The sequence below is a fragment of the Humulus lupulus genome, chromosome X (genome assembly GCF_963169125.1).
Source record: "Humulus lupulus chromosome X, drHumLupu1.1, whole genome shotgun sequence".
In the NCBI taxonomy this organism is placed as follows: Eukaryota; Viridiplantae; Streptophyta; class Magnoliopsida; order Rosales; family Cannabaceae; genus Humulus; species Humulus lupulus.
The window spans coordinates 198537787-198553383 of NC_084802.1; the positions used below are offsets into that span (position 1 = coordinate 198537787).

The window sequence follows — 15597 nt, forward strand, 5'->3', positions numbered from 1 at the left end:
TAAATTTTTTTTCAGTTTTGGGATTTTATAATGAGATTTTTGTGGTATTTTTTTTTTCAGGATTTGCATTGTATACCAGCGGTTTTAGAGGTATTTCACATTTCCTTTGTAATTTTTTGGTTTTATTTATATTTTTTGCATAAATATATTTAGGGTTTTATTTATAATTTGTTTAATATTGTTAATATATTGTTATTTGTTATATTATATATATAATTTCTGATTATGTAATTAAAATAGGTAAAAATAATAATTTGTGATGAAAATTAGTTAATAATTTAGTGATATCTAATTTAGAGGAAATAATATATTGTGTAGTATTTTTGTAAAATACATATATAGTTTTAAGATTTAGTTAGTTTAATCATATGATAAATAATTAATTTATTAGTATGAAAATTTATTAATTTAATAATTTATTTTTTAGGTATATAATTTGACTTTTAGTTATAAATATATGTTTATATGAAAATTTAATATTTGATTGTTTGTTTTTTAGATTGGGTTAAATAATTTTAGTTTTAGATTATTAGATTTGGTTAATAGATTTTGATTATTTGAGTGAGTTTTGTTTATTTAATTTGAATTTTGTTGTTGTTGTTAATTTTTTTATTCTTAGTGTTGATGAATATTGATGCTTTGTTTTTGTTGTTAATTTTTAGTAGAATTATGATATTTTAAATAGAAAATTGAATAATTAATAAAATTTAGAGTAATAATTATAAATTATATAGTCATTTATAATGTATTTGTATTGCTTTGTGTATGTTCTGCGACTGTATATTTTTTTATGTATTATTTGCAGGTTTTTAAATTTTGGGATATTTGAAAATACAGCCGTTATGCTGTCCAATTTTTTTTAGAATTAAAAATACTCAATAAAATTTATAATTTAAGAAATAGTGAATTGATAAGTTGTATAATATATTTTTAATCATGATTAAATCAAATTAACAATAACATTATGCAACCAAATTTTAATAAAAATAAACATTAATCCTGAAATTTTATTTAAATAAGTAATAAATTTTAAAGTAATTCTAACGATTTATTCATTTTATATATATATATATTTATGAAATTGTATAATGATATTTTGTAATTTTTGTTTGAAGGTTGGGTATTCGGTTTTTGTTGGACTAAAGAGATTGCTAGCAAGATATTGAAGGCATTGGTAAGTTTTTTTTAATTTTTCTGTATTTTTTTAATTTTTTTTCAATTTTTGAATAATTTATGTTTTTTTATATAAATAATATAATATTAATTTTAATAAAAATATGAAATTATTATATTAGATAGAATGTATTTATTTTTAGGTTTTCAAAATATGTATTAGTAAAAATGATATTAGGAATTGGAAAATTGTTATATGATTGATTAGTATTTTTTTAAAAATAATTTCTATGTTGTTTTGGTGAATTTTATGTGTATTAAACATATTAGTAAACATATTTAATATTTTTTTAGAATTGTAAAATTTAGAGATATTGTGAATAAATTTTAATAAAAATAAACATTAATTAAATAATTTAAGTAATAATTAAATCCTAAAGTAAATAAATAAATTTTAAACAAATCTTAGAAATTTTGTTTAAATTAATCAAACTATTCAATAAAGCATAAGTAAAATATGTAATTTAATAAATACTAAATTAATATGTAAAAAAATAATATGTGTTAGTTCTGATTAAATAAAATTAACAAATATATTATTAGAAAACCATTATTAAAATTAAAATTTAAAAAATTAAATTTAATATTTGTTAGTTTTAATCATTATTAAAATTAAAATTAAAAAAATATGTTTTTAATAATATTTGTTAGTTGTTTTTAATTTTTCTGTATTTTTTTTAATTTTTTTTTTCAATTTTTGAATAATTTATTTTTTTATATAAATAATATATTTTAAAATTAAGATTAAAAAAAATTAACATTAACATTATGCAACTAAATTTTAATAAAAATAAAAATTAATCCTAAAGTAGTTAAATAAATTTTAAACAAATTTTAGAAATTTTGTTTAAATTAATCAAACTATTCAATAAAGCATAAGTAAAATATGTAATTTAATAAATACTAAATTAATATGTCAAATTTAAATAATTTTAATAATATTTACACTGAAATATATTATAGTTAGATATCATAAAACAACATAATTAACTTCAAAAAGCATAAGACATTAAAAAAACATATTTAATTATATTTGCTTTTTTCTTTGGTAATAAGAAATTATTACCAAAGATATAATAGTGTTATTATCACCTAGTGATAATATTATATTTTTTTAGTGTTCATCACAAGAAGTCTTAGACCCGTTTAGAGAGGGTGAGTCATTGAAGACTCTTACATTTGCCTCTCTCTGAATTAGGACACACACAAATTGATTGTAAGTTTGATGATTAGTGTTCCGTGCAGTGCTACATTCATACAATGTCGATCGACAAGAGTTGGATTAATTTGACAGATCGATTATCCGATGAGTATGAGGCTGGTGTGATGGATTTTCTCCAGAGAGCCCAGCAGTGCGTTGACTCAAGGGGATTGGTGAAATGTCCGTGTAGGAGGTGTGTCAACGTTGAATTTCAGACGATTGATGTATTAGAAAATCATCTTTTTGTAAATGGTTTTCTACGGAAATATACCAATTGGCATTGGCATGGAGAGGATGAAATAATACCAATGAGAGCTCGGATAGATCAAAATGATGAAGATGAAATGATGGATGTTCTCACTGATCTTATGCAAAATGACAATGACGAACAAGCGGAGAATGAGCGCGGTCAAGAGATACCTACAACAGACTACAAGAGTGGGCAACATTATAACAATTTGTTTGCTGAGATCGAGGCTCCATTATTCCCCGGGTGTCAAAATTACACTTCATTGAATTTCCTAGTGAAGTTAATGCATTTCAAAGTGTTGGGAAAAATTCCCAACAAAATATTTGATGGAATGTTGGAGTTGTTACATGATGCATTTCCAGCCCCAAATAAGCTTCCAAAATCGCACTATGCAGCGAAAAGGTTGTTGCGGAAGCTTGGATTGGGCTACGAGTCAATCCATGTCTGCAAGCATGATTGCGCACTGTTTTGGAAAGAACATGCTGGAAAAAGCAAATGTCCTGTTTGTGGAGAGGATCGATGGGTGGACAAGAACACCAAGGGAAAGAAAGTGCCTCATAAAGTGATGCGTTATTTTCCTTTAACCCCTAGGTTAAAATATTGAATTTGCATACAATAACGCCTCCAAGTAAACGTGGACGCCATAAGGGATTGAACACGCGGGAAAAGAGGGAACAGTTGGGGCGTCCTCTCCCTCTCGAGTGGGATGTGCGGGGGAGAACATATAAAGAGATCGGAGAGTACAGCTCAAATTTCTCAAGAGAGCTCGGATTACTTGTTCGACAGTACACAGATCCGGACTGTCCTCAATGGTCAAAAGTACCAAATGCCTCGAAAGAAAGAATACTTGCACATTTGGAAGTAAGTAGTTTATGTATTTTTATGTTAATTCTCATTTTATGTTATATATGATATTTACTAATAAATGTTTGTAAATTAGGATGATTTGTTTGATATTGGGCGTACTAGATATGGAGAAGGACATATGCCTGGGATCTTGAGAGGCATTGATACTTCGTGTGCTAACAAGTATTCTGACTGGAAGTACGATATTAAAGAGCATTTAACGATTAATGGGCCACAAAATCGTTATGGTGGTTGCACGGATACGCAGTGGCAAAAAGCAATTGATTTTTTCCGACGCCCAGAAATTACGGTATTAATTTCTTGCTAAACTTAACTATCTTAATTAAATATATTACTAACGATAACTTTTTGCAGAAACGTTCTGTGGTCAACAAGGAAAATAGAAGGAAACTGAAAGAGCTTAGCTATGGAGGTTCTCAGTCAATCCCAGCCTTACGCTATAAAAATGTTAGTTAATTAATTATTTTTTAGTTTATTTTTCTTATTTACGTTTAATTATTAATTTTATAAAAATATATGTACGTGACAGCGCAATTTAGAGACTGGGCAACTTAAGTCCATCCCGGATAGCTGGATGGATACTCACCATAAATCAGGCACATGGTGGGTGACAGAGACAGCCAAAAATACTTGGGTACGTTAAGTTTTTTTAAACATTTTTCAAATTTTTAATTGTTTCAAAATTTTAATTACATTATACATTGTATCATAGGAGGAATTGCGTGCATATCGCGACACACAGCAGACACAGGCAACTGATACTGAGAGTTCCACACCAGTTTCGAGTGCGCCTGAAGATGAAGACATATCTTTGGTACAAAATGTCTTCGGAAAACGACGGGGCCACCAGAAAGGATATGGACGTATCCTTAACATAAGGGACCGAACTCCATTTGATTTTCGTCCTTCACAAACTAGAGATGAAGAGTAGTCTGAGATGAGAGAGCGTCTTCGACAGTTAGAGGAGCATGTCCGGACTCATTGTATCACCCCGGGATCTCAATCTGCCCCACCACCACCCGATGATCCCGATGTTGGAGCACCGACTCAGTAGGACTTATGTATGAATTTTATTACAATTGACTATTACATTATCATGTTTAAGACAAGTCTTTATTTTGATTTAGCGAATATACTCTTATGTTTTTATTTATATTTTTAATATAAGTGTTTTAAATTTATTCTATTTTTTTATATTTAATTCAAAATAAATAAATAAATAAGGGAATACCAAATATAAAAAAAAATTGGGGACAAGTCTATACCGAGGACTGTCCTCGGTATATACCACCAAGATGTCGGTATATACCAGTACGATGAGAAATTGGGGTTTGTTGTACCGAGGACATTTGTCACTTTCTACCAAGGACATTATCCTCGGTAAAACGTATACCGAGAACATTTTTAATGTCGTCGGTAGAAGTTTTGTTTTACCGACGCGGATGTACCGACAACTTTATACCGACGACATTGTCTCGGTATATGATATACCGAGGACATTTGGGCTTATACCGATGACATTTGTTCTCGGTATAGGCCCTGATTTTTGTAGTGCAGGGAGTACAATTTTCCACTCTATTCGACCAGGCCAAAGGAGTAGAGCTGGATCAAGACTAGTTTCAATTCTTGAACCAAAGCAGTCTAACTGGTACTTCAGAAGCTTCAGCCTAGTTCTCTGAACTTCACCACGTTCACCCCTAGAATGAGCATCATCATCATACCTGAACATCATCAAATGCCACCCTAGTATTTAGTTCCATCTGAATTTGGTCTTGCTTCTGGTATTTAAATAGTGATCAAGTACTTTCAGAAACTATGTCATGAAAGTTTATGAGAATTATCGTCAAAATACATACCTTCTGGTGTTTGATCCTAAACTCCTTGAGAGTAATGCTCCTAATATCAATGGAAAGACTAACTTAACTAACAAGCCAAGTACAGCAGGTAGCATGCTGATCTCCCGTGAATAAGCTGCCACGTCAACGTTCTTCTTCATCAGTTTGGTATACCATTCACGGGACAAAGGAAGTAGCCGACCTTCAACCCATTGGATCTTTTCCAATGCAGGACTGTATATCTCAGCAATAGCCACAATACCGTGGACTTTCAAATGCAAGACTATAGATCTCACTAATGCTCCTAATATCAACCAAAAGCCTAAATTTCCAAAAAAGTCAAGTATAGAAAGCCGTTTGGCGACCTCGACCTCCACGGGATGAGCTGCAAAGTAATTTTTCGCTTCTTTCAGTTTGGCAAAGAATTCTCGTGGCAAACCAATCACATGACCTACCCTTTGGGTCTTTTGCAATGCAGGGCTGAAGATCTCAGCAATATCCATTGTCTTGAAAAAGTTCACGCGATCCGAAAATCTCATGTGGGATGTGCGGAGGTAAGTTGAAAATTTGGCAAGTTGGAGGCAAGCGGTAACAGCTGTCAACTCATACCTACCTATAAAACATTAAACATAATCATCAACAGAATAAATGAAAATTCATTATGAATGAACCCAACAAATAAAACAAAATAAACAAAGTGGCAAACATATGCATTAATTAAACGAGAATTCATCATCATATATTATCTAGCTAAATATACAACAAAATAAAATAAGAAAAATCCTAATAATAAGAACTGTCACAGACACATAATAATAGATTATGTCATGCCAAATGCATAACGTAAACATCTACAGTACTAAACAAGTGTTTACCATCATAATCATCAGCATTATCATCCTCATCCTCATCATCGAAATCATACTCATCCTCATCATCGAAATCATCATCAGGTCCAGGAGCTTCGTAATAAGATGGATCAGGTTCTATATCAGATTCTCCGGACTCATCTGCCAGCTCATCAGGCGCGTCATATTCTCTGAGCAAGTCCTCGTCGATTTCTGGGTAGAAGAGAGCAGGCCTCACAAAGTTGAGCACCATACAGTGAGGATCATAACAATCTATTCCCTTGAAACAAACTAGAACTTCAGCTTCATAGAATATGTTGTTTGTGCCCTCTAATGTCAAGTAATACTTGACGCACATGGCCGAGAGCTCTTGATTTACTCGCACAACTCTCTTCAGCTCGATAGGATCAAAACCTCCTACTGCTAGAGGAAGAGAACTCATTGCTAGATTAGCTGCCGGCATCACCCTCCTATCTTTCGATGGATAGCGCAAACAATCAAAAAAATTATAATATTCACTATACTGATGTCTTCTCCATCTACCCACATAAAAACCCTGCATCATTCAAATTCATCGATCCAAAATTATTACACAAATACATAATTTAAATGCCATATATTTATAAAATATGTATAATATATACCTGTGTCACCATAGTTAATGTTGAACGTTTTATGCTATTACTTTTAAGAACCTCTTTGGAAATCCAGATGATCAAAATCAAACAAAGAAAAAGTATTTGTTAGTATACAAAGGGTTAATTACTTAAAGCTCATCAAAGAAGAAAAAAACATACATACAGCATATTGATCAACAAATTAAGGCAAAAATATATATACACACCAAGACTAAACCGTTTATCTTTCTTCCACCACGGCCGCCTCATGATCGATCAGAGAGAAAGAGTTATCGTCTTTCTTAAAATTGAATTAAGCTTGGGTTGGGCGCAAGTCTGCAATATAAACAGTGAGACTTTTGAGTTCTATATATATCTATATATATAAATAATAACACTAATCAATATCCTTATAAGACTGTGAAATAGAATCTCACCTATAATGGTAGAATCTTTAAGGTTGGCCACATTTTAAAATTGCAACACCGTTTCCACATCAATTTATCATAGAACAATGATAAATAAACTGAGAACTTTTGATATTGAGAAACACAAATAAAATTTTACAGCTTTACAAGACTTACTGATCATGTCATGACAATCTGTTTTAATACTTATCTATATATATACACATGTAAGACCTGAATTATACTAAGGAAAAAAATAAAGATAAAGGTAATAACCACTCAATGATGATAAGGCAACCACTACCAAAACATTATGCAAGGAACTAGAAGCGCATAAACCACGTACAGAACTGAGGTAAAGCAATTACACTTACATGCATAGTCACATTGTGAAGCTGACAAATTAACTGTGGTGGCAAGTTGGGGTATACCTTGTTAGTGAAGCAGCAACCTGCAACCTGTCTAGAAAACTTGAATTAATAGCAGTTACTCACAACATCAAGGAATAGGGAGATGAAAAGTATAATACACCCAAGGAAAATAAGCACTACTTTTTAAGAAACTAAAACAGCCGGTTCTGGTGAAGACCTTGACGGAGGAAGCAATATGGATCGATTAGAGGAAGAAGGTGCTACGGACCAGTGAGGGAGACAGCGAGTATGAGAGGGTGGCGGAGTGAGGAACAAATCGAGTGAGAGAGGGGGGCGGATTGAGGGAGATGGTGCAGAAACGGACCGAGTGAGAGAGGCTGGCGGAGTCAAGAAGAAATCGAATGAAAGATGGTGATGGTGGGGGGAGGGAAGGAGATGTCGCACGAGAGAAGTTGGAGGCTGGAGGTCTCTGTCACCGTACGTGTACAGAAGGAAATAGAAAACCCAAACAATATTTTTAAATATCTGTAATATAAAGATAGATAAGAGAGATGTAAGAAGTGAGTAAAATTCAATGGGAAGGATCCTATTATAAATAATTCCAAAAAAAAATTGGGTAACTAAATACAATTAATAATCGGGTAACTAAATATAATCAATAATTATGGCTAATATTTTTCATTATCATGCACATCATATCTCTTAACAGAAATTTTTAGTTTTAACAGTTTTTTATTTTTTTAATGTTAACTTTTAACATAATATTTTTATATTTAACCGTAGTTTGTAAATACTTAAACATAAATAAAATAAAATAAATAATTAAAAATTAAAATAGGATATTTGTGAGATATTTTACAATGATAATTATTTAAAAATAATAAATAATTAAACAAATTAAAATATGATATTTTTTAGATATTTTACAATGATAATTATTTTAAAATAATAAATAATTAAACAAATTAAAATATGATATTTTTTAAATATTTTACAATGATAATTATTTAAAAATAATAAAATCATACATTTATAACTTAAATAAAATTTAATTAAACTTAAACTCACTTATTAGAATAAAATCATATTAAACATATAATATCATCACAAATTGTTTTTTTTTTTAAATCTAGCAAGAAACTTAAATTTAAAATCCACGTATAATATTTAATATTACATTAAATATATAATATATATAATCTCTTGTTGTCACTTCCAAATTAAAAAACTAAAACAAATATAAACTTAAATAAAAATAAATAAATATTTAATTAAAATATGATATTTATTTTAAAATTTATATGACATTAATATAGATTTAATAAAAATAATTAATAAATTCTATAAATAAAACTAAGCAAACATACATATTGCACGTTGCTTGTATCAAGTTTGGGATCTTTTCAAACTTCAAGGTTACCACCAATTATGTATTGGACAAATATTTTCATATTGAGAAGATTTTATGCTTTTGACTATATGTCAAAGAGTTGTTATTTGGCACCTTAAGGTGCCCAACACCACATGAGGTGTCGCCTTATGATTGGTTAGCGATACCCCATAACTCTTATTAAATTCAAATAAGTGGGACCCGATATTAGATTACACCAATAGCGGTATGCCACCTACTTGTGGTGTTGGGCACTAGTGGTGCCCCTTAGCAATTCTCTATGTCAAATATCTTTGAACATCATTGAATTCATTATCAACTTTTGAGTATATGTCAACTATTTTTTATCATTCATTGATTCCTTATTAACAGTTATTAATGTTATTTTTTCCCCTAAATTGTTGTAAGTAATTCTAACAAATAACTCTCCGTATTTAATATGATTTGATTAAAGACTAATATAATTAGAAAAATACATGTCCTTAGACCAAGAAGTGATTTTCCTTGTGTCTCTTTATGTGGATATGCTATATGAGTATGTAATTTGTTTAGGGAAATTTGAGTTTTAATGCAATAAGTGACACTCCGTTTGAAAAATACCTTATCACTATATAACTCTCGTTTTGGTGCTACTAATGCCGTTACTACACAAAATACATTTGGCATAATTTTCCCTCTCTTTTTCTCGTAGTCTTCACTCTTTATCTCTTATGTTTTCCCTCTCTGTCTCTCAAAGTCTCGTACACACAAAAAAAAGCCAGCCACCATTAATTTGCATTTTGAATCTAGGGACAAGTTGTGAGTCCTTTCAAGTCAAGAAACTTCATTTTGGATTTTGGATCTAAGGAAAAAAAATTATGGGTAAGTATATATTTGTTATATGTAGTGAGGAAACTTGTCTGGTTACATTACTTGTCTTATTTCGAACAGATCTGTGTATGCCTTCATGTTTTATTGCAATTTTTCACGGAATGAATTTTGGATACTTCGTGCGTTTTTTTCTGGATTTTTTTCTTGCCTCGATGAGTTTCGATGAAACTCGATAGGTCTCGATGTGTTGCATGCATGCTGGCTCGATGGTCCTTGATGGACCTCAACGTGTCTCGATAGTGTTAGGATGTTAGTACCTCGATGGTACTCGATTGTACTCGATAAAACTCGATAGGTGTATAAGAGTTTAATTGGATTTAATAACTAGATTGTACTCGATAAAACTCGATAGGTGTATAAGGTTTAGTTGGATTGTTTGCCTCGATTGTACTCGATAAAACTCGATAGGTGTATAAGAGTTTAATTGGATTGTTTGCCTCGATAGTCCTCGATAAAACTCGATAGGTGTATAAGAATTTTATTGGATTGTTTGCCTCGATAGTCCTCGACTGGACTCAATAAAACTCGATATGTGGACCTCGATAGGACTCGACATATATCGATAGAAATCGATATTTTCTGTTTTATGTTGTAGTTTAACTTTTTGACCTTTTTTTTTGTTTTTTTTTTTTTTGCAGATTCGACTGTTCCGTATTTGTTGCATTCAATGGTGTTTGGGAACTCGAAAATAGGGATTGGATTTTCAAAGATGCTGAAAATCAAGTTATGCCCGTGGAGAAGGGTGTGACATATGAGCAACTGCTTGACATTCTGTACGATGAGCTTGAAGTGGATAAATGTGTGCATGACTTGAAAATTAAGGTCCCGTACACATGCCTATCACAATCCGTCAAACCTACCGTTATAAAAAATGATAGGCATGTGCATGCATTCATTGGGTTAGCATCGGAATCTGTAGAGAAGCTCATTCCTCTATGTGTCACATTGATTAAGAAGGGAGGTGTAAGAAATGCATCGGCTTCTGCCAGCGTTAATAAAGAAGTTCAATTTGAAGAGAACAATTCTCCTCCATGTCATGGTTTCAAAGGAACTCAAGGTGACGTTGGAACATGTGTTCCCGAGACAAATCTAGATGTCATAGTCCATGATGATATCCCGGTTAGAGATCCATCATATGTGAATGACACGGCGGAGTACGATCCCTATGGCTACGAACCTTATGTCAACGACGATCCTGTTGCTGATGCAACAGATCTTGGTGAGCCAGATGTTAGGGCAGATTTTCCAACACAGAGTTCAAATGCTATGGTAGATGAGGAGCGCAGAATAGAAGACCGGCAAACACCTGGGACCAGCAGTAGTCGTCCAGGTCCAAGTAGAACCGAATATAGTTTTAGATGGAGTTCTCCATTGGACTTAGGTGAAGATCGTAGAACATGGAGTGCTCCCATGTTCACCAAAGAGGATATAGAGGCCTCACATCAACATCATTCCTCAACCAACAAAGCTTCAGGAGAATTGCACCTTGGGAAGTTTTTTCAGAACAAGCTTGAATTGAAAACCAAAGCATCCATATTTGCGATGAAGAATAATTTTGAGTTTATGGTGAAGAAATCTGGGACTGATGTGTGGTACATTACCTGCAAGGATCTTGATTGTGGTTGGAGATTGAGGGGTAAGAAAAAAATGTGATCTGAAATGTTCGAGATTACTGTATACAACGAAGTACACACTTGCTCACAAGAAATTCGAGATAAGGACCACCGTCAAGCATCATTGTGGGTTGTTGGGCACCTAATCAAGAGAAAATTTGCTACTGATAGTACTCGGTACATGTCAAACAACATAAGGGAGGACATGAAGCACCATTTTGGGGTTGAAATGAGCTATGAGAAGGCATGGAGATGCAGAGAATAGGCTCTTATGTATGTCAGAGGGACACCTGAGGAATCATACTCCAAGTTACCTGGATACCTGTGTCAGTTGGAGCATAAGAACCCAGGTACAATTACTGATTTTGTAGCAGAAGATGGTTGTTTCTTGTATTGCTTCTTCTCCCTCGGTGTTTCTAGGGGTGATTTCCAGTACTGTCGTCCTGGAATTTGTGTGGATGGCACATTCTTGAAGAATAAGTATGGTGGCCACATGCTCTGTGTTGTTGTGTTGGATGCAAACAACCAGTTGTTTTCAATTGCGTTTGCATTGGTGGACAGTGAGAACCATAACTCTTGGACTTATTTCATGAGAAAATTGAAGGAAGCCATAGGGGACGTTGAGAACCTTGCTTTTGTATCGGACAGGCATAAAAGCATTAATCATGCTTTGAAGCTTGTGTTCCCAGATGCGTATCACGGTGCATGTTACCATCATATTTGTATGAATGTTGTGGCAAAATTCAAAACTGACCACGTGCAAGACATCATGGGGTGTGTAGCGCACGCATTTCGAAGAACGGAATTTCACAAGTTCTTTGACAAGATTAAGGTAATTGATCCACCCATTGCTCAATATCTATAGGGAATTGGCTTTGAAAGGTGGAGTAGTGCTTATTTTCTTGGTAACCGATACAATATCATGACGAGTAACTACGCAAAAAGCTTTAACAATAAAACCAAGGAGATAAGAAGCTTTCCAGTCGCCACTTTTCTTGAATTCATAAGATTCACTCTTCAGTCTTGGTTTGCAGATAGACGTGAAAGAGCTGCAAAAGCAACAACTGTGTTATCACCTGAGATGGAAAAGGATTTGAAGCAAATAGGTGATAAAGCAATTTTTTTAGATGTCCAAGTCCTTGGTTATCATGAATTTCTTGTGGTCGATGGTAATGGTGATGGTGAGGTGAACTTGGCCACAAAATCATGCTCTTGTGGCATGTTCCAAACCATTGGGATACCTGTGTACATGCTTTTGCTGCAGCCAGAAAAAGAAGCATAAACATTTACTCATTGTGTTCCCCTTACTATAAAATCGAGGCATTGAAGGACACTTATAAAGATACTATTTACCCTGTTGGGAAGAAGGATGAATGAGTAATCCCTGATCACATCAGAGATACGGTTGTCAGCGTCCCTGCTGAGAAAACCCCTGTAGGAAGGCCCAGGAAACAGAAAGTGGGTAGGCGAAAGACAAATCGCTATGCTTCACGCGGGGACAAGATTGTCAAGCCACGTAAGTGTAGCAGATATGGTGGTAGTGGGCACAATAAGAAGTCATGTAAGGCTAGGATTTAAAATATTGTGTTATGTAATTATTTAATTGATTTTGCTTCTCCTCTATTCCAATGGAATTTTATTTATAGGCTGTGATAAATGTTTTTACTCCAAACATGTTGTTGAACTCGTTGTTTTGATATAAACATGTTTTGCTTTGTGCTTTGGTGAATATGAAGTATGATAAAATAGGATAAACAAAACTAGCAGAATTAGAATTTGTTTATAAACTCAACCTCTCTGTTTACTCAGTTCACTTTGTTGTTTCATATTTGGTTGTTCAATTCAATCATATCGTAGATTCAACTTGTATGTAGATAAAAAGTATGCATGCCCACAAAACAAAAATATAAAAAGTAAGCATGAAAAGATTTTAACGAACAAATAACAAAAAATCTAAATAGAAACCAGAATAAGCTAAAAAATATTCCAAAAATACAAAGTACTAGACACCCCAACAACACAATTAGAATTAAGAGGAAACATATTAATCATCAAAGAACAATACTTTAAAGAACAAAAGGTAAAAACTTTGCCTCTTTTTAACCTAGAAAGATACTCTCGACATAAGTAGCAAAGTAGGAACGACACTCCCGTTCACCAATATAGTGGACTGTCCTACTCTTGGGATCATAAAAGGACAGAGCATACCAGCTATTCTCATGAATACTTCTTGATTCAAGTAAGAGGTTACCATTATGTGAAACACCTAATGGCCGGAAGTGTTTTCTTAAGGATGATGGCACAGTTTGGTTAGCCAAGTCCACGTAAAGATATTTAGTCCAAGAATCCCACACACCATATTTCTTCATCACCCATATCTCGATGGAAAAGAGTTGCAAAAGCAACAACTGTGTTATCACCTGAGATGGAAAAGGATTTGAAGCAAATAGGTGATAAAGCAATTTTTTTAGATGTCCAAGTCCTTGGTTATCACGAATTTCTTGTGGTCGATGGTAATGGACACAATAGGAAGTCATGTAAGGCTTGGATTTAAAATATTGTGTTATGTAATTATTTAATTGATTTTGCTGCATTTATCATATGGAATACTTCTTCTAATACTTTGTGTGTTTGGATGTCGAGGCAGACACATTATGTGAATTTAATATATTTTTATTTAATAACTTTTTCAAAAAATATTGTTTGATAAAAAATAATATACAAAAATTAACTATATGCTATACTATACAAGATGTGTAAGACAAAAATGTAAAGAGCATCACGAGGCCAAATTCTGATAGAACAGATCCACACACCACTTGGTCCTGAAATGCTGGATGTTCTCATCGATAACAGTATCGAGTGGTAGCCTGGCAACCGGATGCTCGATATGTTTGATGGCAAACATACCACAATCCCCACTGCATATAATCGATTTTGTGTCAATAGAAGATAAAAATAGCTTTAATTTTCAGATTTCAAAATCCACTAATTAAATAGGGGAATACCTTGTCTTAGTCTGAGGACACTCCTCTGAGGAATACGACAATATGATCAAGGCTTTGCATTCTAAGATTGAATTGAAAACATGAATGTAATTTACATACCGAATCTCAAAGCCAAGTCTGGACTGTGTGCAACTGTAAGAACCATGCCACACCGTGCGTTCCAGTATACACGGTGCGGTCTCTCTTATTGTCGATTTCTCGACGATCCACTTATGGAAGCTCTTCTCCTGCTGTGGGTCATACTTCCTCAGTGGTTCAGCAACTAGCCCATGTGTATCTAGTCTGATCTTCTTTGTTGGGTCGGTGAAGTCATCAAAACGCTTGGCCCTGCGTTTCTTCCTGACAACTTCAAGGCCAGCTGCCTCATCGGGCTGCAGTACTCGTACACTGGGACTGTCAGCATCACTGGCAGCTACAGATGTTTGGGCATGTGGAGTGGAGGGTTGATCACCGCGCTCGTAGTCTGCAGGCAAGATATCAGACTCTGTATCTGATTTTACGTCGTTGGATCGACCTGAGACCAGTGAAAGCAACTGCGCCAACTGAGCCATGATCATGGTCTGATTCTGTAGTAAGGTTGCCTGGCCCTCCTCAACCCTTTTGAGCCTCTGCGTCAATTTCTCATAATCGGGCTGGGCAACCTGACTAGATGAAGCTGCACAGGCCTGTGAAGTGACCTCAACCCTCGGGACATCCTCATAAAAAATGGAGGCTTCCTTTGCAACTTCTGCTAGCTTCTCTGCCTCCTTCTCAGGTACCACTACTTCATCCACTGCAGTCCCAACCTCCAACTCAGGGAATAACCTGGAATCAACTTATGGGAGGCTATTATAGTAGACTACCTCACTGGGACGTGGCTTCAGCATGGAAAATACCACTAACTGCATGGTTGAATAACATGTGTCAGAAAAACTTTAATAAAATAAATCGTTAATCAATTAATTTGTGACATTTAACAAGATAAAATGGAACTTACTCGACGATTGTCGAATATAGGCACCAACAGAGCTGTCGAAATAGTGATATCAGTCTTCATAGCCCAGCTGAGCATCCTCGGAATCTGATTCCCACTGTTCTCAATGAACTTACTCCCGAGAGAAGGCATGGCCTCAAAAGCCCAGTAAAGAAGCGCGGGTGCATAGCAATT

The 15597-nt window shown here is 33.8% G+C and overlaps 1 protein-coding gene across 1 annotated transcript; it reads right to left on the reverse strand.

Annotated features, from left to right (window-relative positions):
- Window positions 1-4921: 4921 nt before the first annotated feature.
- LOC133806602 (uncharacterized) lies at window positions 4922-6830 on the reverse strand. The gene is made up of 5 exons (XM_062244691.1): window positions 6819-6830; window positions 6202-6730; window positions 5348-5939; window positions 5011-5212; window positions 4922-4945 (listed from the first exon to the last, which is right to left on the reverse strand). The coding sequence occupies exons 1-5, from the start codon at window positions 6828-6830 to the stop codon at window positions 4922-4924; spliced, it is 1359 nt and encodes a 452-aa protein (XP_062100675.1).
- Between the last annotated feature and the right edge of the window lie 8767 nt (window positions 6831-15597).

Excerpts from the sequence above, each read along its gene's own strand:
- LOC133806602 (XM_062244691.1), bottom strand. Across the intron at positions 5,213-5,347 it reads TTAGGATCAAACACCAGAAG|GTATGATGATGATGCTCATT; the intron begins GTATGTATTTTG and ends GATGATGTTCAG. Across the intron at positions 4,946-5,010 it reads GGCCTATACCGAGAACAAAT|TTGTCGGTACATCCGCGTCG; the intron begins GTCATCGGTATA and ends GTCGGTATAAAG.